The 21,832-nt window shown below is 51.6% G+C and overlaps 2 protein-coding genes across 5 annotated transcripts in view; one reads left to right on the top strand and one right to left on the bottom strand.

Moving 5' to 3' along the window:
* The first annotated feature begins 3,477 nt into the window (after positions 1-3,477).
* Positions 3,478-7,474, top strand: ZNF575 (zinc finger protein 575). 3 transcript variants are annotated; one of them, XM_037991742.2, is made up of 4 exons: positions 3,478-3,823; positions 4,088-4,189; positions 4,696-4,788; positions 5,307-7,474. In XM_037991742.2, the coding sequence occupies exons 3-4, from the start codon at positions 4,713-4,715 to the stop codon at positions 5,963-5,965; spliced, it is 735 nt and encodes a 244-aa protein (XP_037847670.1). In that variant the 5' UTR covers positions 3,478-3,823; positions 4,088-4,189; positions 4,696-4,712; the 3' UTR covers positions 5,966-7,474. The 3 variants fall into 3 exon arrangements, with proteins under 3 accessions (XP_037847670.1, XP_037847669.1, XP_037847668.1); XM_037991741.2 differs by having other exon boundaries at positions 4,626-4,788; XM_037991740.2 differs by having other exon boundaries at positions 4,088-4,788.
* A 6,383-nt stretch (positions 7,475-13,857) lies between these two features.
* The window catches only part of XRCC1 (X-ray repair cross complementing 1), a 34,945-nt gene continuing 26,970 nt past the window's right edge, over positions 13,858-21,832 (bottom strand). For both annotated transcript variants that reach the window (XM_073016349.1, XM_073016348.1), the window contains 7 exons: positions 18,072-18,165; positions 17,783-17,915; positions 17,311-17,365; positions 17,077-17,216; positions 15,421-15,511; positions 14,886-14,961; positions 13,858-14,779 (listed from right to left, as the gene is read on the bottom strand). In XM_073016349.1, the coding sequence (XP_072872450.1) occupies positions 14,666-14,779; positions 14,886-14,961; positions 15,421-15,511; positions 17,077-17,216; positions 17,311-17,365; positions 17,783-17,915; positions 18,072-18,165 (703 nt within the window). In that variant the 3' untranslated portion in view covers positions 13,858-14,665. The remainder of the gene's footprint in view (positions 14,780-14,885; positions 14,962-15,420; positions 15,512-17,076; positions 17,217-17,310; positions 17,366-17,782; positions 17,916-18,071; positions 18,166-21,832) is intronic.

The raw sequence follows: 21,832 nt of genomic DNA, 5'->3' as shown, positions 1-21,832 counted from the left end.
CTCAGCTGTGAGATGTTCTAAGAATTAGACTTGGCTTCACCCTTCTCAGCTGTAGGACCTTGGGCAGAAAACTTCTTCTGGGTTCCAATTTTCTTATCTGAAAAATGAGGTTGAAAACAGTTCAACAGCCTACCATAGTACAGGTTCTCAGTGGGAACTGCCCATCATTATTTTGTCACTATCCTTGACTTCCTACCTTTGCCACCTCTACCCACTTCCAGGCCCTGCTGAGTTAACCTGTTTTTTGTTTGTTTGTTTGTTTGTTTTTGAGATGGAGTCTTGCTCTGTCGCCCAGGCCAGTGTGCAGTGGTGCAATCTCAGCTCACTGCAACCTCTGCCTCCTGGGTTTGAGAGATTCTCCTGCCCCAGCCTCCCAAGTAGCTGGGATTACAGGTGCATGCCACCACACTCAGCTAATTTTTGTATTTTTAGTAGAGATGGGGTTTCGCCATGTTGGCCAGGCTGGTCTGGAACTCCTGACCCCAAGTAATCCACCCACCTCAGCCTACCAAAGTGCTGGGATTACAGAGGTGAGCCACCATGCCCAGCCAGGTTTAACCTATCTTAACCTGGCCACTTTTCCATCAGCACACCCTCTGCCCCATTCAATGGGCAGCAAAGCATAAATGCAAATTGCCCGGACTACAGGGCCAGGCTGAGGGATTCAAATCCTTGCTCTGCTACTTCCTGGCTGGGATGACCTTCCCCTCCAAACCTCATTTTCCTCCTCTGTACAAGGATGATAGTAGCGTCTCCTCTTAAAACATTGCTGGCCGGGCGCGATGGCTCAAGCCTGTAATCCCAGCACTTTGGGAGGCCGAGGCGGGTGGATCACGAGGTCAGGAGATCGAGACCATCCTGGCTAACACGGTGAAACCCCGTCTCTACTAAAAAATACAAAAAAAAAAAAAAAACTAGCCGGGCGAAGTGGCGGGCGCCTGTAGTCCCAGCTACTCGGGAGGCTGAGGCAGGAGAATGGCATAAACCCGGGAGGCGGAGCTTGCAGTGAGCTGAGATCCGGCCACTGCACTCCAGCATGGGCGACAGAGCGAGACTCCGTCTCAAAAAAAAAAAAAAAAAAAAAAAAAAAAAACATTGCTATGGGGATTAAATAAGTTAACCACATAAGGACAGCTTCCAGTGTATAATAAGTGCTAGCAATTAATACGGTAATTAATATATAACAATACCCTCACTGGTCTTCTGGCTTCTACTCTGCCTCCTTAAAATCATGGTTCTTGAAAATAGCTGTGGCCCTAGAGGCTGGGCACGGTGGCTCACACCTGTAATCCCAGCACTGTGGGAGGCCGAAGTGGGTGGATCACCTGAGGTCAGGAGTTTGAGACCAGATTGGCCTATGTGGTGAAACCCCATCTTTACTAAAAATACAAAAAAAATTAGCCGGGCATGGTGGTGGGTGCCTGTAATCCCAGCTACTCAGGAGGCTGAAGCAGGAGAATTACTTGAACCTGGGAGGTGGAGGTTGCAGTGAGCCAAGATCTTGCCACTGCACGCCAGCCTGGGTGACAGAGTGAGACTCCATCCAAAAAAAAAAAAAAAAAAAAAAAAAAAGGCGGGCGCAGTGGCTCACGCCTCTAATCCCAGCACTTTGGGAGGCCGAGACAGGTGGGTCACGAGGTCAGGAGATCGACACTAGCCTGGCCAACATGGTGAAACCCTGTCTCTACTAAAAATACAAAAATTAGCTGGGTGTTGTGGTGAGCACCTGTAATCCCAGCTACTTGGGAGGCTGAGGCAGGAGAATCGCTTGAACCCAGGAGGCAGAGGTTGCAGTGAGCCAAGAATGCGCCACTGCACTCCAGTCTGGGGGGGACAGAGTGAGACTCCATCTCAAAATAAAAAAAAAGAGAGAGAACGAAGAGTCGCTTCAAACTAATATAATGTGTGCAGCTCATTTAGATCTTGAGTCAGGCAAATCAAGTGTAATAAAAAGATATTATGAGATATGATGTTTGACATTTAGCTTCAGAATCATTTGGGAAGAGTGGATGGGGGGTAAATGAAACAACACTGGTCATGAGTGAATAATTATTTTTAAAAAATTGTTTTAAAGATATGGGGTATCGCTCTGTTGCACAGGCTGGAGTGCAGTAACACAATCATAGCTTATTGCAAACTTGAACTCCTGGGTCAGTCCCACTCCCTATCCCGGTGAAATAGCTAGGACTACAGGCTGCCACTAAGCCGGGGTTTTTTTTGTTGTTTTTTGTTTTTGTTTGTTTTGTTTTTTAAAGATGGGAAGGTGTTTCACTATGTTGCCCAGGCTAGGATTTTTGTTTGGGTTTTTGGTTTTTTTGTTTGTTTGGTTGGTTGGGTTTTTTTTTTTTTTTTTTGAGACAGAGTCTCACTCTGTTGCCCAGGCTGGAGTGCAGTGGCTTGATCTTGGCTCACTGCAACCTCTGCCTCCCAGGTTCAAGCCATTCTCCTACCTCAGCCTCCAGAGTAGCTGAGATTACAAGCGTGTGCCACCACGCCCGACTAATTTTTGTATTTTTAGTAGAGACGGGGTTTCACCATGTTGGCCAGGCTAGTCTTGAACTCCTGACTTCAAGTGATCCGTCCACCTCCACCTCCCAAAGTGTTGGGATTACAGGAGTGAGCCACCGCGCCTGGTCCCAGTCTAGTTTGGAACTCCTGGGCTCAAGTGATTCGCCTACCTCTGCCTCCCCGAGTGCTGGGATTACAGGCACGAGATAGGGAGCCTGGCCTAGGCACTCTCTATTCTAAACACTTTACATTGATTATCGTATTTAATCCTAACAACGCTCCATTTTATAGATGAGGAAACAGGCCTAGAAAGAGAGCTAGAAAGGGTCACACAGCTAGAAACTGGCACAGCCGGATTCCAAACCAGTTACCCAGGCAAATTGGCTCCAGTCCAAATAACCCCGCCAAACCCCCCGGGATCGCAGACTTTGCGGGTTATCGGACTGGAGACCCACCCGTGCAGGACTTTTATGGGCATTTCCTGGTCCTTCCTGCACCAGGCAGGAAGGTGCACCGCCACTGCTCGGGAAGAATGCCAAGTTGCATGCCACCCCAGGCCTAGCACCACGAGCATGGGCCAGGGCACCTCGGGACCACCCAGGCTTCTGAGGGGGAAGGTAGATGGGGACGTGGCTGAGAATCTTGAATCACCCAATAGCGAGGTGTGCCGAGGCGCTATGCAAATAACGTGCCTTTTATTGGGCACTGGCTGTCTCTGAGCCCGGAGTCCCGCCTCCGCCCTCTCTCGAAGAAATGGTCAGACTTTTTGCAAACGCCTTGAAGGGTGGAATTAGCAGCGAGCTCTTGAAACTGCCTCTGGAGATGGAACCCAGCGGAATTCTCGAAAAGAAGAGGGACATTAAAAAGAGGGGTGCATGTATCGATTTCCAAGCGCAGTTTGTCCATGTTAGTCTTGCACGTGCTTGACTCCAGTCAGCCACCGTAGGCCCCGCCACCGGCGGTGCACTTTCCGTCAATCCGGTAGCTTCGCGCCTGCTCACGAACTTGCCTGCCTGGCAGGCGCACCCAGCCCCTCCTTCCATTCCGTCTTCCGCCTCCGCAGCCTCTGCCAGCCGGCACTGCGCATGCTTTCTGACGCCCACTTTGGTCCAGCGTGGGAGGAGGGGATGGAAATGAGGTTGGGCCGAGCAGCTCGCGCGCGCTCCCTTCCCTGCCCTCCCCCGACGCCTGACGCGCGCCGGGCGGTGCAGCTTCGCTGGTCCGAGGGCAGTGCAGCAGCAGCGGCAGCGGCTGCGGCCGTGGCCGCGGCGGGAGGAGCCCGAAGCCCCGCCCCCGGGGAGGGGCCGTCCTGCAGGTGAGGGGGCAGGGGTTCGGGCGCGGATACTGGCTTGCAGGCTGAATGCCAGAATCACCCCGAGGGAGAACGGTTGTGGTCCGAACGCCTAGATTCTGGAGGGGCTGTGCATTGGTGCCTGAGCCTCGGGAGGGTGCATCGATGCTTGAATGTCTGATTCGGAAGGGTGCATTGACTCCTTTACGCTTGGGACTCTGAGGGAGAAGTCAATTAGGGGTCTCTGGACCGCGACACATGCCAGGTTCCTTACGTATCTTCCTCCAGGTCCCCCCTCTATCCTCCACGGCCCCATCCAAGCCAGGGATGAAATTTAACGGCAAGAAGGACGCAGTTGACGCGGCGTCAATGAACTAAGTCAAAAGCCGGGTAAAGCTAGGTCTTCGACGTGAAGCCCCGCCCACTGTGCTCATAGGCCCCTCCCCTGGGACGGTGATGAAAGACCTGCCCACTCCTCTCGAAGGGCCCCGCCTCCTGGGTCTAGTTTCAGAACAAGACTTTGGTCCTATTTGTACAGCTCCGCCCATTCCAGGTCTGCAGGGTCTGGTGGGGAAGGTCCCGCCCACTCTGCGCATAGGCTCCGCCCGCTCCGCGCTCAGAACCGTCGCTGAGTTGTGGAGACCCCGCCCACTCTGCTCAAACACTCCAACCCTGGGTTTAGACAGCGAAGGGACTGCCTCTGGCTTGAATTTGCGTAGCCCCGCTCACTGTGCTCTTAGGCTCCGCCCCCCCGCTAAGCCCGCCCTCGCCTTAGCATCCCGTACTTACAGACCTTGCTCCTAAACAGTCTGATCCCTCATTTTAGGCCCTCCAACCCTATGCCCATCAGGCTGGTAATCACCGCCGTCACCCCCCACCCCGCGCCCTGCCCCTAGGTTCCTGTGCCAGCAAGATGCTGGAGCGAGGCGCGGAGTCCGCGGCCGGGGCCACCGATCCTAGTCCCACTGGCAAGGAACCGGTAACCAAAGGTGAGAGTGGCCCCGCCTATGAGTAGGGAGCATTCTCCAGGAATAGGGGCCAAGATAATCACATTCTGGGGGAATCTCAGGGTGAAAGTTTGAGGGCCCCAGGGTGATGACTATCTGGGATCCCCAAAAATGGCCACGTTCTGGGAAATCCTCCCATTTGGCTCAGAGAGAGCCTCAGTAACCATTTGCTAGGGCTCAGGAAATTACAGAAGGGACGGGGCAGGGATGACATGCGGGATGTCAGGGTGATCACTGGGAAGACACTAGAAACGGATATGTTGGTAGCTTTGAGGAAGCCTTAGGAGCTTTGGGATCCAGGAAAGTAACCCTTTGGAGTCCCTCAGAATGACGCCTGGGGGGAGGGGGAGCAGAAACATGCAATTTGGGGAGTCTCAATATACTTGAGGTGCCCAGGTACACTTGGAGGAGCCCCTCGAATATCAAAGTTGTGGCGGAGTCTGGCCTAGGCCCAGGGCGTTGGCTGCTTCCTGGAGCCCACCAGCCCTCCTGTCCCCCAGCTCCCCACCAGGGCCCACTGCAGAAGCCCAGCCAGTCAGCTCCAGGGCCCACCGCGTCCGCGAGCGCGCCTCCCAGGCCTCGCCGGCGGCCCCCGCCCCAGCGCCCGCACCGCTGTCCCGACTGTGACAAGGCCTTCTCGTACCCATCCAAGCTGGCCACGCACCGCTTAGCACACGGCGGCGCCCGACCCCACCCATGCCCAGACTGCCCCAAGGCCTTCTCCTACCCCTCCAAGCTGGCAGCCCACCGCCTCACGCACAGCGGCGCCCGCCCGCACCCGTGCCCACACTGCCCGAAGGCCTTTGGCCACCGCTCCAAGCTGGCGGCTCACCTCTGGACCCACGCACCCACCCGCCCCTACCCGTGCCCCGACTGCCCCAAGTCCTTCTGCTACCCTTCCAAGCTGGCGGCCCACCGCCACACGCACCACGCCACCGATGCCCGCCCCTATCCTTGCCCGCATTGCCCCAAGGCTTTCTCATTTCCCTCCAAGCTGGCTGCCCATCGCCTATGTCACGACCCCCCAACCGCACCCGGCAGCCAGGCGACGGCCCGGCATCGATGCTCCAGCTGCGGCCAGGCCTTTGGCCAGAGACGCTTACTGCTCCTTCATCAACGCAGCCACCACCAGGTGGAGCACAAAGGGGAGAGAGACTGAGCCCTCCCTTGGCTCACTGTCCCCCTCTGCCGCCAGCCCTCGCCAGTAAGAGGTGGGATTTCTAAAACCGACCGTATGAGCTCCCTCTTCCAGATAGCTGGCAGAAGGCAAGGCAAGGGATTGGCCATTTATACTGGGCTCGAACTCAGAAGCCCGAGGAACTCTTTGCTCCCCTGCTTTGGGGAGATCTCAAACCATGGACGTGGAGCTGTGCTTTGACAGCCCTGGCTCTGCTTCTCCCCACACACTTACATGGCAAAGGTAAAAAGTCTGCTACTATCGTGGGTTGATGAGGATTGTGGGCAAACAGGCTCTCTTGTTGTTAAAAGTTTAAATTGTTGTCTCCACTTTGGCCATATGACTGTATCTAAGAAACTGAAAATACATGCTTGTCTCAACTCTTCCACTTGTGGAAATTTATTCTATAAACTCATGTATGTGAAAAAAGCATAGTGTATAAGGGTGTTCACTGCAGTGCGACTGTTGTGGCCAAAGACTGGAAGCAACTCAAGTGCCCAAGAACAGAGGACCGACTATTGAATTATAGCCATGGAATGGAATAGGTAGCTGTAGGAAAAAAAAAAAAGTGCTGTATGTACGGATGTGGAAAGATCTCCAAGATACACTCGGTGATAAAAGGGTATACCACTGACCATTTAAAGACATTCAAGGCCGGGCGCGGTGGCTCAAGCCTGTAATCCCAGCACTTTGGGAGGCCGAGATGGGCGGATCACGAGGTCAGGAGATCGAGACCATCCTGGCTAACACGGTGAAACCCCGTCTCTACTAAAAAAATACAAAAAAAAAAAAAACAAGCCAGGCGAGGTGGCGGGCGCCTATAGTCCCAGCTACTCGGGAGGCTGAGGCAGGAGAATGGCGTGAACCCGGGAAGCGAAGCTTGCAGTAAGCTGAGATCCGGCCACTGCACTCCAGCCTGGGCGACAGAGCGAGACTCCGTCTCAAAAAAAAAAAAAAAAAAAAAAAAGACATTCAAAAGCCCAAGCTTCAGGTTTGGTGTGGTGGCTCACGCCTATAATCCCAGCACTTTGAGTGGCCAAGGCGGAAGGATAGCTTGAACCAGAAGTCCAAGAGCAGTCTGGACAAAATAGCAAGACCCCATCTCTACCAAAAAAAACAAAAGCTGGGTGTGGTGGCATGTACCTGTAGTCCCAGCTACTTGGGAAGCTGAGGTGGGTGGATCACTTGAGCTGGCAGGTCAAGGCTGCCGTGAGCTGTGATCGTGCCACTGCCTTCCAGTCTGGATGACAGAGCAAGTCCCATCTCAAAAAGAAAAAGAAAAAAATCCCAAGATTCAGAGCCATCCCTGACCCACTTCTTACAAGTTGCCAGGCCTTGGACAAGCTTTCTCACTCCTCTGGACTCAGATGCCTTTGCTGTAAAATGGGTGGGTTATAAGGCATTTGTAAGGGGAAAGCAACACCTCAGGCAAAGTCAGTTCCCCTCTTAGAGCCTGTTTCTCCCATTGTAAAATAAAGATGAGCAAGCTGGCATGGGACTACTCTTCATTCCACAAATATTAAGCACCTCCTGTGTGCTGGGCCCTGCATGGGGTGCTGGGGACACAGCAATGAAGACAGACCTTGTCTAGTGAGGAAAGTGGACACTAATTTTAAAAAGCAGTAGCAGCAGGCCACGCAGAGTGGCTCAGACCTGTAATCCCAGCACTTTGGGAGGCCAAGGCAGGCGGATCACTTGAAGTCAGGAGTTCGAAACCAGCTTGGCCAGCATGATGAAACTCCGTCTCTACTAAAAATATAAATACTAGCTGGGTGTGGTGGCGTGCACCTGTAATCCCAGCTACTTGGGGAGGCTGAGGTACAAGAATCGCTTGAACCCGGGAGGCAGAGGTTGCAGTGAGCCAAGGTTGCACCACTGCACTCCAGCCTGGGCGACAGAGACCCTGCCTCAAACAAACAAACAAACAAACAAACAAACCAAAAAAAACAGCAGCAGCCAAGTCATTCATTCATCTATGTATGTATGTATGTATATAGAGATAGGGTCTATGTTGCCTAGGGTAGTCTGAACTTCTGGACTCAAGCAGTCCTCCCACTTTGGCCTCCCAAAGTGCTAGGATTACATGCGTGAGCCACCATGCCTGGCCCCAAGTCCATTTAGAAGAACAAGTAGGAGAGCCTTGGCTCCCCACCCCCTCAACCCAGATACAAAAATTATTACAAAGCTGTGCAGTAATGAAATTGGTGGTGTTGGCTTGAAAACAGGTCAGTGGAAGACAACTGAGAGCTCAGAAACAGACCTGTGCTTATGCTGACATATGACAAACTGGACCTGTAGATCTGGGAGTGGCAACCTTTTCTATAAAGGGCCAAAGAGTACGGACGGTACCTGACTTACAATGGTTTGAATCAGGACTTTCCAACTTTATGATGGGTTCATCTGGATGTAGCACCATTGGAAGTCAAGGAGCATCTTTTTTTTTTTTTTTTTTTTTTGAGACAGGGTCTTGCTCTGTTGCCCAGGCTGGAGTGCAGTGGCACGATCACAGCTCATTGCCCTGAACTCCTGGGCACAAGTGATCCTCCTACCTCAGCCTCAGAAGTAGCTGGGACTACAGGCACACACCACCACACCTGGCTTATTTATTTTTATTTTTGAGACAGAGTCTTGCTCTGTTGCCCAGACTGGAGTGCAGTGGCATGATCGCCACTCATTGCAACCTCTGCCTTCCGGGCTCAAGCAATTCTCCTACCTCAGCCTCCTGAGAAGCTGGGATTTCAGGTGTGCGCCACCATGCCCAGTTAATTTTTGTATTTCTAGTAGAGATGGGGTTTCGCCATGTTGTTCAGGCTGGTCTTGAACTCCTGACCTCAAGTGGTCCGCCTGCCTTGGCCTCCCAAAGTGCTGGGATTACAGACGTGAGCCACTGCACCCAGGCCCCAGCTAAATTTTTTTTTAGTTTTTTTGTAGAGATGGGGGTCTCACTATGTTGCCCAGGCTGGCCTCAATCTCCTAGCCTCAAGTGATCCTCCTGTCTTGGCCTCCCAATGTCCTGGGATTCCAGGTGTGAGCCACTGAGCCCAGCTGCATCTGTTACATTTTTAAGTTCTGCAGGCCATACAGTGTCTTCCACAACTATTCCACTCTGCCACTGTAGCAGGAAAGCAGCCACACACATTACAATACATAAATGAATGAACATGGCTGTGTTCCAATAAACATTTACCAAAATTCTAAGTAGGCTGGATTTTGCCTATGGGCTGTAGTTTGTTGTGACCTGACATGGATGAGTGGAGGATGGACAGACTAATCAGTAAATAAGGCTAAGAGACATGGGGAAAAATTAAGTTGAATCCCCTGTTGTATAGAAGAATGATCCCCCAAAGATATCCACATTTGAATCCCCAGAACCTGTATGTTAGCTGGCATGTAGCAAAAGGGACACTGCAGATGTGATTGAGATGGGTAAGTTATCCTGATTATTCAGATAGGCCCAATATAATCACAAGGGTCCTTATATGGGAAAGAGGGAAGCAGGAGACAGAGAGAGGTGATCATAAAAGCAAATATTCGAGTGATGGAAGACCCCAAGTCAAGGAATTTTGCCTACAAAAGGCAAGGAAATAAATTCCTCCTTAGAGCCTCCAGAAGGATTGCAACCCTGCTGACACTTGATTTTAGGCCAGTGAGGCTGATTTTGGACCACTGACCTCCAGAACTATAATAAAATTAACTTGTGTAGTCTAACGCCACTAAGTTTATGGCAATTTGTTACAGCAACAATGGGAAACTACTGCAGATCCCTACCTCACACCATATGCAAAAATATGTTTCTGGGAGTTTAAGATCTAAATTTGAAGAGAAAAACTCAAAAACATTTACATGGAAATAAGAATTATCTTAGTAACTCCAGAAGTAGAGACAATATCCTTAAGAGACAAAAGAGTATAAATCATAGATGAAAAGATGGGTAGGCCGGGCGTGGTCGCTCACGCCTGTAATCCCCCAGCACTTTGGGAGGCCGAGACGGGAAGATCACGAGGTCAGGAGATCGAGACCATCCTGGCTAACACAGTGAAACCCTGTCTCTACTAAAAAAATACAAAAAAAAAAATTAGCCGGGCGTGGTGGCAGGCGCCTGTAGTCCCAGCTACTTGGGAGGCTGCGGCAGGAGAATGGCATGAACCCGAGGCGGAGCTTGCAGTGAGCCGAGATTGCACCACTGAACTCCAGCCTGGGCGACAAAGCAAGACTCCATCTCAAAAAAAAAAAAAAAGAAAGAAAAAAAGTAAAAAGAAAAGATAGGTAAATGTGACCATAAATGAATGTAAAGTTATGACTAGGATGGATGAGATGTAGTATTTTAAGAGTGTGTACCTGGCATATCCTATTATATAGTGGAGGTTAGGAAAGGCCTTGTTGAGGATGTAATGTTTGAGCTGAGATCTGAAAGTTGTGGAGGAAGGAGAAAGTAGAAAGTGTCCATAGACTAGATAAAGAACATGTGGTACATATACACCAGGTAATACTATGCAGTCATAAAATGGAATGAGATCACATCCTTTGCAGGGACATGGAAGGAGCTGGAAGCCATTATCCTTAGCAAACTAACGCAGGAACAGAAAACCAAATACTGCATGTTCTCACTTATAAGTGGGAGCGGAATGATGAGAACACATGGACACAGCTGGGCATGGTGCCTCACGCCTCTAATCCCAGCACTTTGGGAGGTGGAGGCGGGCAAATCACCTGAGGTCAGGAGTTCAAAACCAGCCTGGCCAACATGGCAAAACCCCCTCTCTACTAAAAATATGAAAATTAGCCGGGCATGGTGGCAAACGCCTGTAATCCCAGCTACTCGGGAGGCTGAGGCACGAGAATCCCTCGAACCCAAGAGGCAGAGGTTGCAGTGAGCCAAGATCATGCCACTGCACTCCAGCCTAGGTGACAGAGTGAGACTCCATCTCAAAAAAAAAAAAAACACATGGGGGGAACAACACACACTGGGGCCTGTCAGGGGGTGGGGGTGGGGGGCTAGGAAGAGCATCAGGAAGTATAGCTAATGGATGCTGGGCTTAATACCCAGGTGATGGGATGATCTGTGCAGCAAACCACCACGGCATACATTTACCTATGAAACAAAACTGCACATCCCGCACATGTACCTCTGAACTTAAAATAAAACTACGAGAGCCAGGCACGATGGCCACGCCTGTAATCCCAGCACTTTGGAAGGCCGAGGCAGGTGGATCACCTGAGGTCGGGAGTTCAAGACCAGCCTGATCAACATGGAGAAACCCTATCTCTACTAAAAATACAAAATTAGCCGGGGTGGTGGCGCATGACTGTAATCCCAGCTACTTGGGAGGCTGAGGCAGGAGAATTGCTTGAACCTGGGAGCCGGAGGTTGTGGTGAGCCAAGATTGCACCACTGCACTCCAGCCTGGGCAAAAAAAGTGAAACTCTGTATCAAAAAAAATAAATAAAAATAAAAAATAAAAATAAATAAAAAATAAAAGTAGGAGAAAACAAAGTGTCCAGCATAAGGGCTAGGACTGAGCAGGTTGCTGTACTGTACTCTACTCAGGCCTTTCAGAGAAGGTTCTGGGAGGGGTAAGGGGTCTACTCTGTCCTCCCAACCCAGCAGTGCTGCTTGTATCCACGTTTATACAGAGAGCTGTCCTGTATATGTGAGCTGGAGAGTTTCTCCAAAGCAACCACACCAGCAACAAAGTTTCAAAGACACATACTCATTTGAGAGGCCATTGATCTGATCCAACCTTACTTTCACAGATGGGGGAAATGAGGCCAGGAAAGATGAGATTTATTGGCAACCAAACCACAGGGCAGTGCCTGAGTCTAGGTGGATCCTGGGTCTCTTGATAGCCTGACACCCACCCAGCTGTTCCTTGAACACATAATGCGTGCTCCTGCCTCAGGGCCTTTGAACTTGCTTTTCTGCTGCCTGGAAGGGCTCTCTCAGATACTCCTTACTTCTCCCAGGTCCCTGTAAGTCCTTCGAGAGGCCATCCCCAATCACCCTATCTAAACTACCAAGACCTTACCATTGCTGTCACTCACGATGCTATGTTTTCCTTGCTCTCACAGCATTTCCCACTGTCCAAGGCTGCATTGCACATGCACCATCTCTGTCCCCCTGTACAATGTCAGGCCAATGAGACTGAGGACTACTGTCTGTTTTTTTCATACTGTCTTCCCAGTGTCTCCCACATGGTGGCTGTGGTAGACAGAGTAATAGCCTCCCAAAGATGTTCACATCCTGGCTGGGCACAGTGGCTCATGCCTGTAATACAGCACTTTGGATGGCTGAGGCAGGTGGATCACCTGAAGTCAGGAGTTCGAGACCTGCCTGGTCAACATGGTGAAACCTCGTCTCTACTAAAAATACAAAAATTAGCTGGGCATGGTGGCAGGTGCCTGGAATCCCAGCTACTCGGGAAGCTAAAGCAGAGAACTGCTTGAACTCAGGAAGCGGAGGCTGCAGTGAGCTGAGAATGTGCCACTGTACTCCAGCCTGGGCAACAGAGAGAGACTCCGTCTCAAAAACAAAAAACAGGGAGATTATCCCAAATGATCCAGGCAGGCTTAATGTAATCACAAAGATCTCTTTTTGCCCAGGCTTAAGTGCAATAACATGATCTCGGCAGACTGCAACCTCTGCCTCCCAGGTTCAAGCGATTCTCCTGCCTCAGCCTCCCAAGAAGCTGGGATTACAGGCATGTGCCACCACACCTGACTCATTTTGTTTTTTTAGTAGAGATGGGGTTTCTCCATGTTGGTCAGGCTGGTCTCAAACTCCCAACCTTGGGTGATCCGCCTGCCTCGGCCTCCCAAAGTGCTGGGATTACAGGCGTGAGCTACTGCACCTGGTCTACAATCACAAAGATCTTTACATGTGGAAATACGGAACAGAAGAGTCAAGGTCAGGGTGATGGGATATGAGAAGGACTCAATAGGCCATTGCAGGCCTGGAATATAGAAGGGGAATGGAATGTGGGTGGCTTCTAGAAGCTGGAAAAGACAAGAAAGCAGATTCTCCCCTCAAACCTCCAGAAGGAACGCAGCCCTGCCTACCTTGATTTTTAGCCCAAGGATACCCATTTTGCACTTCAGACCTCCAAACCTGTAAGATCATAAATTCCTATTGTTTTAAGCCACTGAGTTTGTGATAATTTGTTACAGCAGTAGTACAAAACTAACATGGTGAGTTATCGGTAGGAGTGTGAATGAGCAAATGAATGAGTGAACGTGAAGTCTAAAGCCACGCTTAGCTGGGCGCGGTGGCTCAACACCTGTAATCCCAGCACTTTAGGAGGCCAAGGCGGGAAGATTGCTTGAGGCCAGGAGTTTGAGGCCAGCCTGGGCAACATAGTGAGAGTCCATCTCTACAAAAAAGAGAAAATTTCTCAGGTGTGGTGGTACATCCCTGTAGTCCCACCTACTCAGGAGGCGGAAGCAGGAAGATCGCTTGGGCCCAGGAGATCGAGGCTGAGTAAGCAGTGATTGCACCACTGCACTTCAGCCTGGGCAACAGAGCAAGACTCTGTCTCTAATAATAATATAAAACCATCCTCATCAGAAAGAGACAGGAGTGAGACTGGTAACCCTTGGTTGATGAGGCAAAAGTTGGGAAAGGGCTTGGAATGTCCAAGAAAAGGTTACCCAAAGGTCAGATCTCAAACCTACCTCTGACCCTGGCCTCTGTCCTGTTCAAACCCCCTCCTAACCTTTCCACCCTCAGATTAAAGTCCAGGCTTCTCAGCCTGGAGTTCACAGACCTTCAGGCCAGCCCTGTCCGAAAGACCTTTCTAGAGTGATGCAAATGTTCTCTGTGCTGCCCAATACAGTAGCCACTGAGCAACTGAAATGCATGGCCACTGTGACTACAGAAGTGAAGTTTACATTTCATTTCATTTTATTGTAATTAATTTAAATAGCTACCTGTACCCAGTGGTGATCACACTGGACAGCAGAGCTGCAAGGACTGTGCCTGGCTTTCTAAATCTGCCCCCAAAGCCTCTTCACCAAAGGCAGCAATGTTCTTCTGCCTGCCTCAGGCTGCTTCCCACCTCCTGACCCATGCTGTGGCCTCTGCCTAGAGCACCAGCCCATCCTCTGTCCTGATTCCCTCACAATCAGCTCAATTCCCACTTAAACGTGGTGGAGCCTTGAAGGGGGTCCAGGGTTTGAGTGGGTTGCTTAAAATGTCCTCTCCTCCCATTCGACCTCCTAAATTAGGTGATGTAAAACCACGGTGGTGACATTCATTATACAGCTACTTCCGAAAACCCTGGAGGAAAGGCACTATCCCTGGCCTGGGGATGCTGAGGCTTCAGGAGAGAGACGGGCCTCATGGGTACCGAGGCCTCCAGCCATGAAGGGACAGCCAAGACACAGGTGTGGCTCACAGGGCCAGAACAAGTTGAGGGGCAGTGCTGAGAGTCAGATTCCCAGTTCCCTGCCTCTTGCCAGCACAAGGATAAGGAGTCAAGCAGAAGAGACAAAGACTTCATTCTCTACTAGATCTCTGATGGAGGTGCCCAGCATTCTTCCCCAGGTCCCAGGGAGCCTCTTAGCGTTTTGGGAGACTCCTGGGTGAGAATAGGCAGCTGCTCCAAACCAACTCATCTTTATTAAATGCATCGTGTGTGTGTGTGTGTGTGTGTGTGTGTGTGTGTGTGTGTGTGTGTAGCACATACTTCAGGCCTGTGGCACCACTCCATAGAGCTGGTGAGGAAGTAACTTCTGTTTCTCGTTGCAACTGTAGATCCATCGGGGACGAACAAATGCCAGGGAGGGGTTATCCATCAAGGCCTGCAAGGTGGGGTGGAGTCCATACAGGAATGTGTCATCAAGGGGAGGACGGAGGAGATGCAAAGGTGTGCCAGGGTCTCCCATTCTCTGCCTCTTTGGTACTCACCTCCTCAAAGCTGGGATCCCATTCCTGTGCCGTGATCACAAACTGAACCCGGTCGCTCATATAGTCCTCAAGCTCCCTGGTGGGAGAGAAGAAAAGAGGTAGAAGGCACATCAGGGAATCAGCACTGACATCCTACTCCCCAGCCACTCTCAATAGCTGTCCTCACACTGTCCCCACCTATTCCCCCTCTAGGCTGCCTGTGGTGACTCCATTCTTCCATGTATCCATCTTGCCATAGCTACAATGACCAGAGCTCCCACAGTGGCTAATCCTCAGGCCAACCCTTTCAGAAGCAGGGGTAGGGGTAGGGATCCTCACTGTAGAGAAGAGGAAACTGAGGCAAGCAATGTATCCTGGGCTGCTGGCGGTGGGCAAGCTGGCATTCGGATTCCATGGCCTGTGCTCACCTGCTGGGCATGGCCCTTCTCCATCCTTCTGATGGTCTTCTTTCCCACACCCCCACCCCTCCCAGCAGGTCCCTGAGCCCTCCCCTGGACCCATCACCCATTCCCCACCCCAGTCCCTGGAGATTCACCCATTGAAGGCCGTGACATATCGGATGAGTTTCCGCCGCTCATCACCAGGGAACTCCCCGTAAAGGAAGAAGTGCTTCCCCTGGAAGAAATCTGCAGGAGAGAAGGGGGCTAAGGTAAGCGTGAGGCCCCAGGAGTTCCCAGGACCAGACAGGAGTGACAAGGCTGACCCAGCAGCTGAGGAGAGGGCTGTCCACATGTGGGCAGGGATTGATGGCGGGCAGTGGCCCCTGCCCAGCGGCCCATCAGAGCCTTCTGGGGAGGTATGCAGGTTGGTTGGTTCGTTTGCTTTAACAGTATAAGATACAATGACTATTATTGCAATTTGTTTCTGACAGACAGGCGGGAGCCACTTATCTCTCTCTCTCTTTCCTTTTTAACACAAGGGCTCACTCTGTCGCCCAGGCTGGAGTGCAGTGGCGTGATCTTGCCTCACTGCAACCTCTGCCTCCTGGGCTCAAGTGATTCTTCCATCTCAGCCTCCCCAGTAGCTGGGACTGCAGGTGTGTGCCACCACGCCCGGCTGATTTTTAAACTTTTTGTAGACAGATGGGGTATTGACATGTTACTCTTGGGCTCAAGCAATCCTCCCACCTCAGCCTCCTGAGTAGCCAGAACTACAGGTGCACACCACTATGCTCAGCTAATTTTTAAAACTTTTTGTAAAGACGGGTGAGGGAGAGGGGCGGTCTCGTCTCACTATGTTGTCCAGGCTGGTCTTGAACTCTTGGACTCAAGCAATCCTCCCACCTCGGCTTCTCAAAGTACGGGGTGAGCCACCATGCCTGGCCTGCCTGGAGCCACTTAATGAGCTTAGTCCAGGCTGGAAACATCAGTATCTGCCACTTCTTCACCTTTGCTCTCCTTTCCAACCAGTGCCTTTCTTGCTCTGACCTTTGGGGTAGCTCCTTTCCATTTTAAGGTGACTCTCTAGGCCATCAATTTGCTGATGCCACTTTAGGAGCTTTGGAGAATCAAAGCATCTTCCTGCCCATCACCCAAGAGAAACTGGGTGGAAACGGCTCTTCTGGAAGTCCGTGAACCACACCTCTGCACAGCCCCTGGCTGCCTTTCCTCTGCTCCCTTCATTCTCAAACAAGCTCTGCCTCCCTGCCCCCCATCCCACAACTCCCTGCAGAGTTTCCCCATTCTCTTTCATTCTTATTATTTTACACTGGAAATGCACACACACAATGTGTGCAGACAGCATCCATGTCCAGAGTGATGGCTGATGTTAAAGCCAACACTGGTGTGCGCCCACCCAGGGCCTGACAGAGAGCAGTGCCCCTGTCACCTGGTGTGCCCGGCTTCACCCCAGACCAATAGAACGGCACCTGGGCAAGTGAATCACTAGCATGAGGGTGGGGCCCTCACCCCTGATGTGAAAAAAAGGAGGTCACACCTGGCACATGGCTGCAAGGGGAGTGGTCAGAACAAGAAATCTGGAGGGGAGAAAAAGGCAAGACACAGAGAGGATGCTGAAGGGAAGGGAACAAGCCTAGGAGAACCTGGAGGTGCTGAGGCAGGGAGTGGGTTGAGGAAGGAGAGGGGAGGCAAGACACAGGGACAGCAGTGACCCCAGGGTTGGCCAGGGCAAGTCCCAGTTGAGAACTGAGAAGGGAAAATGCTGCTTCAGGAGGGATGGGGGGATTTCCCACCTGGGAGCTCAGGGACTGGCAGATCCGGTGGCTCCTGGTGTTCCTCATCGTCCGTGTTCTCATCCGTGGAGCCTGCATACGGGTCTTCCCCGTTCTCCTCCTGGCCAGGGGGTGGTCTGTGTTCCTTCTGCTCAGCCACCCTGGGGATGCCAAGAGGAGCAGAGAGTGAGCATGCAGGGCAGCCTCCCCTACACCCAAGGCCAGGGACACCCCAACCCCCAGCCCCAGCCCTACCTCCTCAGCTCATCCTCTGTGTCCCCAGAATCTTCTGCCCCGTTGTCCTGTCCTTCTACAAGTAGAAGCTCAGTCAGTGCAAGGCTGCCTTATCTCCTAGGAAGACTGGCAGCTCTCCCAGTGTGGCACAGACCCAGGCATCTCATGCCCCCGGCCTAAACTGCCCTCCAGATCCAGTCATCTGGGCCCCTACCCCCTCCTCCCTCAGACACAGGAGTCCAGGCCCCAGGCCCTTCTCCCTCAGACCCAGGAGTCCAGGCCCCAATCCCTCCTCCCTCAGACCCAGGAGTCCAGGACCCAGCCCTTCCTCCCTCAGACCCAGGAGTCCAGGCCCCAGGCCCTCCTCCCTCAGACCCAGGAGTCCAGGACTCAGCCCTTCCTCCCTCAGACACAGGAGTCCAGGCCCCAGCCCCTCCTCCCTCCCTCAGACTCAGGAGTCCAAGCCCCAGCTTCTCCTCCCTCAGAGTCTGACCTGACTGTTCCCCCTCAATGTCTATATCTTCCTGGAGCACTGGTGAGGCTGCTTTGGTCTCTTCAGGGGATGGGGGCTTCTGGGGTAAGCTGGGTCCCATTGCCTGAGTGGGTTTGGTTTTGGTCTGGGGGCGCTGAGGAGGGAGAGTGGGTGGGTGAGGAGGGCAGGAACAGTGTGGGTGTGATGCAGGGGTACCTGCAAGAGGCAGGAATGGGAAGTTTGGGGTGCCACAGCAGACCCATGTCATCCTCCCACTACACCCTCCCCCACTGGACAGCAGGCATCAGACCTTTCGAGGAAGCTTGGGGGCTTCATCTCCACTGCTGCCGCTGTGGGAGGCCTCATCCTCCTCGCTGCTGGAGCTTGGCCCTGCCATGAGGTACCTAGGGGAGGAATCAGGCCTCAGACAAACAGGCCCGAGGGAAGTGGGGAGGGCATTCAGGAGGCAACAGCCTCTGGTGTTTACTAAATACTCACTCTGGTGGGCTTCATGGTCTTGCTCCCAGCCCATTCCCTCCCAGCTCAGGAAGGCCCCAGTGAACCCAGTCAGCCCAGCCACCTGCCCTGCAGACCTGGGCACCCCCTTTCTTCCCCTCCCTCTTTTTTTTTTTTTTTTTTTTTTTTTTAGACAGAGTCCCATTCCATCACCAGGCTGAAGTGCAGTGGTCTGATCTCGGCTCACTGCAATCTCCGCCTCCAGGTTTGAGCGACTACCCTGCCTCAGCCTCCCTAGCAGCTGGGATTACAGGTGCACACCACCACGCCCGGCTAACTTTTTGTATTTTAGTAGAGACGGGGTTTCACCATGTTGGCCAGGATGGTCTCGATCTCCTGACCTCGTGATCTGCCCCCCTCGGTCTCTGAAAGTGCTGGGCATGAGCCACCACTCCCAGCCTTTTTTTTTTTTTGAGACAAGATCTCACTCTGTCACCCAGGATTGAGTGCAGTGGTGTGATCTTGGCTCACTGCAACCTCCACCTCCCGGGGTTCAAGCGATTCTTCTGCCTCAGCCTCCCCAGTAACTGGGTTAACAGGGCATGTGCCACCACGCCTGGCTAATTTTGTGTTTTTTGTTTTGTTTTGTTTTTTAAGTACATACGGGGTTTCACCACGTTGGCCAGGATGGTCTTGAACTCCTGACTTCGAGTGATCCACCCACCTCAGCCTCCCAAAGTGCTGGGATTACAGGCATGAGCCACTGCACCCGGCATTCCCCCCTTCTTGGGGAAGAAATGTCTCAATTCAGAAAGGAACGAAAAATCAGAACTTTCCCCTTTGAGAATCAAAGTCAGTTTCTCATTAGGAAAATACCCACCATTTAAGGGGAAAAATCTCAAAGCAAATACGTTTTAAAGACCCCAACACTATAATCATGGTTCCTTAAGCCACTAACATTCCAGGAAAAGAATTTTCCCAGCTCTAACAACAGTAGCAGATTAACACTTACATGGGACTTCCTACATGCCAGGTAGCACATGACAAATACTGAGTCACTGAATCCTGAGGCAGGTGCTATTTTTAGCCCCATTTGACAGATGAGGAAACTAAGGCACAGAGAGATTATTTAATCTGCCCTAAGCCATAGGAAGGTATGCAGAAGCAAATGAATGTATTAGTTCCATTTTTCGGAGACATACGTGTTAAGACCCTTCTGCATTTAATTTGGTTGTTTTAAAGCTAGTGAAATGCTGTTTGGGTAAGTCACACTCATAAAACGGTGCCTTACAGGAGATTCAGAGGATTTAAAATGTAGTAGTTCATTAACAGTCAATAGTCGGCTTATTTTTTGAGACAGTCTCACTCTGTCCCCAGGCTGGAGTGCAGTGGCGTGATCTCGACTCACTTCAACCCCCACCTCCCAGGTTCAAGGGATTCTCCCACCTCAGCCTCCAGAGTAGCTGGGGCTACAGGTGTGTGCCACCATGCCCAGCTAATTTTTGTATTTTTTGGTAGAGATGGGGTTTTACCATGTTGGCCAGGCTGGTCTCAAACTCCTGACCTCAAGCGATCCACCCGCCTCGGCCTCCCAAAGTGCTGGGATTACAGGCGTGAGCCACCGTACTCGGCCCAATTTTTATTTTTGAGATAAGGTCTTGATTTGCTGCCTAGACTAGAGTGCAGTGGTGCAATCATGGCTCATTGCAGCCTCGACCTCCTGGGCTCAAGTGATCCTACCACCTCAGCCTCCCAAGTAGCTAGGACTACAGGTATGTGCCACCATACCTGGAAAATTTGTTTCATGCTTTGTAGGGATGGGGTCTCACTACGTTGCCTGCATCATATAGTTAATTTTTTTTTTTTTTAATTTTACAAATGAGTACAAGCCAGAATTTTTAAAAATATAAAATGCTTTGTCAATTCTTTTTGTTAAGACCAGTTGCAAATCCAACATTGTCTGTCTTTTTCCCTTTTCTTTCATGCCCTCCTTAAGCTCTCCCAGGTAGATAATAACGCATATCTGGTTCCTTCTGCCCCAAATATGGCACCAGCCCATCCCCTCTTCTGTCCCTGAGGCCCCGGCCTACTCAGGAGTCCCTACCTGCAGCCTCCCCTTGACAGTCCCTCCCTCCCAGCAGAGCCTGCCCTGCTGCCATCAAACCTTCAGTGATTCCCCTCTGCTCACAGAGGAGGCCCCTGGAGCCAGATGGGCTTCAGAATTTTGAATCTTTCAGATTTCAGAGAGGCAAATGGCTGGTGTACAGATGGTTACATAAACTCCCAGTAGGGCCTGGGGGAGCACCCCATGATCAAACCCACTAATATTTCTGTAGTTAAGACCATGACACACTTAAGGGGATAAAAAAAAAAAAGTCCGCAAATAGCCTCACATTAGTTCAGGATGACTGCAGCGAAATGAGTTTGTGCTGAACCTAGAAAAGAACTTTCAGCTTCTAGACATGTTTGGATTCCTGAACAACAGAACAGGGTTCTGTGAAGCTGTATGGAGCCCAGTGTGTAGGCCGGGCTCCGGAAGCCCCTTCTGACCTGAGCCTACCTACCTCGCAGCCTCATTATCCCCCAAGGCAGGTCATTTCTCAAATACACCGGGTACAGCTAACTTCTGAACACACTCAGGCCATAGAGTACAATCCAGTCTCCCCTCCAATCCACGGGCCTCAGATCTGAGCCTGCTTTGCTCAGTCCAAAGCCTTCTGTGGTTCCTACTGCCCCAGTCCCATTTTTCCTGCCACTTCTTGCCCCCACGTAAGCTCAGCCTCACCTACAACTCCTGCAGGCAGCCAACAGGCTTCCCTGACCTTGTCTCCTCTGCCCAGCAGGCAGAGGCTGCCTCTGTTCAGCCTGAAAAATCTCTCCTGGGACCTGGAAGACCCCTCGCTCTCTGCAGGACACCCCGTAGAGCTTCCACTCCACTGTTACAACAATTCTAATCCCTCATCAAAGTGAGAAGCCTTCAAGGGCAGGGCTCGATGACTGGATCCTCAGCCTTGCACAGTCCAGCCTGGCACCAAGCAGAGGCTTCTGGGACTCATTTTGGTTTTTGAGGGTTTTTTTGTTGAGATGGAGTCTTGCTTTGTCTCCCAGGCTAGAGTGCAGTGGTACGATTTTGGCTCCTGGGTTCAACCGATTCTCCTGCCTTAGCCTTCCAAGTAGCTGGGATTACAGGCATGCACCACCACACCCAGCTAATTTTTGTATTTTTAGTAGAGACAGCGTTTCACCATGTTGGCCAGGCTGGTCCTCGAACTCCTGACCTCAAGTGATCCACCTGCCTCAGCTCCCAGAGTGCTGGGATTACAGGCATGAACTACTGTGCCGGGCCTCACTTTGAATGAATGAATATGGACCCCAGCACTTGTTCTACCACCCCTGAGTCTTTGCACAAACTACTCCTCCAGACTTTTCTGATAAGCAGGCTTCACAGAGCTCTGTGACCTCCCAGGCAGGTCCTCCTTCCCTCATCTGGAGTACCCCAGCCCCTGCCCCACTCCTCTCAGTAATCTGTTGACTCTGGGCTGGGACCACCTGTGTTTCCGCTGGCAGGCTCTGGTCTGACTCCTCTCCAGATCCCTGGCATTGCCCAGAATAAGG

The sequence above is a fragment of the Chlorocebus sabaeus genome, chromosome 6 (genome assembly GCF_047675955.1).
Source record: "Chlorocebus sabaeus isolate Y175 chromosome 6, mChlSab1.0.hap1, whole genome shotgun sequence".
In the NCBI taxonomy this organism is placed as follows: domain Eukaryota; kingdom Metazoa; phylum Chordata; class Mammalia; order Primates; family Cercopithecidae; genus Chlorocebus; species Chlorocebus sabaeus.
This window is presented reverse-complemented; position numbering and strand designations above follow the sequence as displayed.

Bases quoted from the DNA above. Each gene is read 5' to 3' on its own strand.
- ZNF575 (XM_037991742.2), top strand. From the start codon at position 4,713: ATGCTGGAGCGAGGCGCGGAGTCCGCGGCCGGGGCCACCGATCCTAGT. The intron at 4,789-5,306 runs GTGAGAGTGGCC...CCTGTCCCCCAG, and splicing joins CAAGGAACCGGTAACCAAAG to CTCCCCACCAGGGCCCACTG.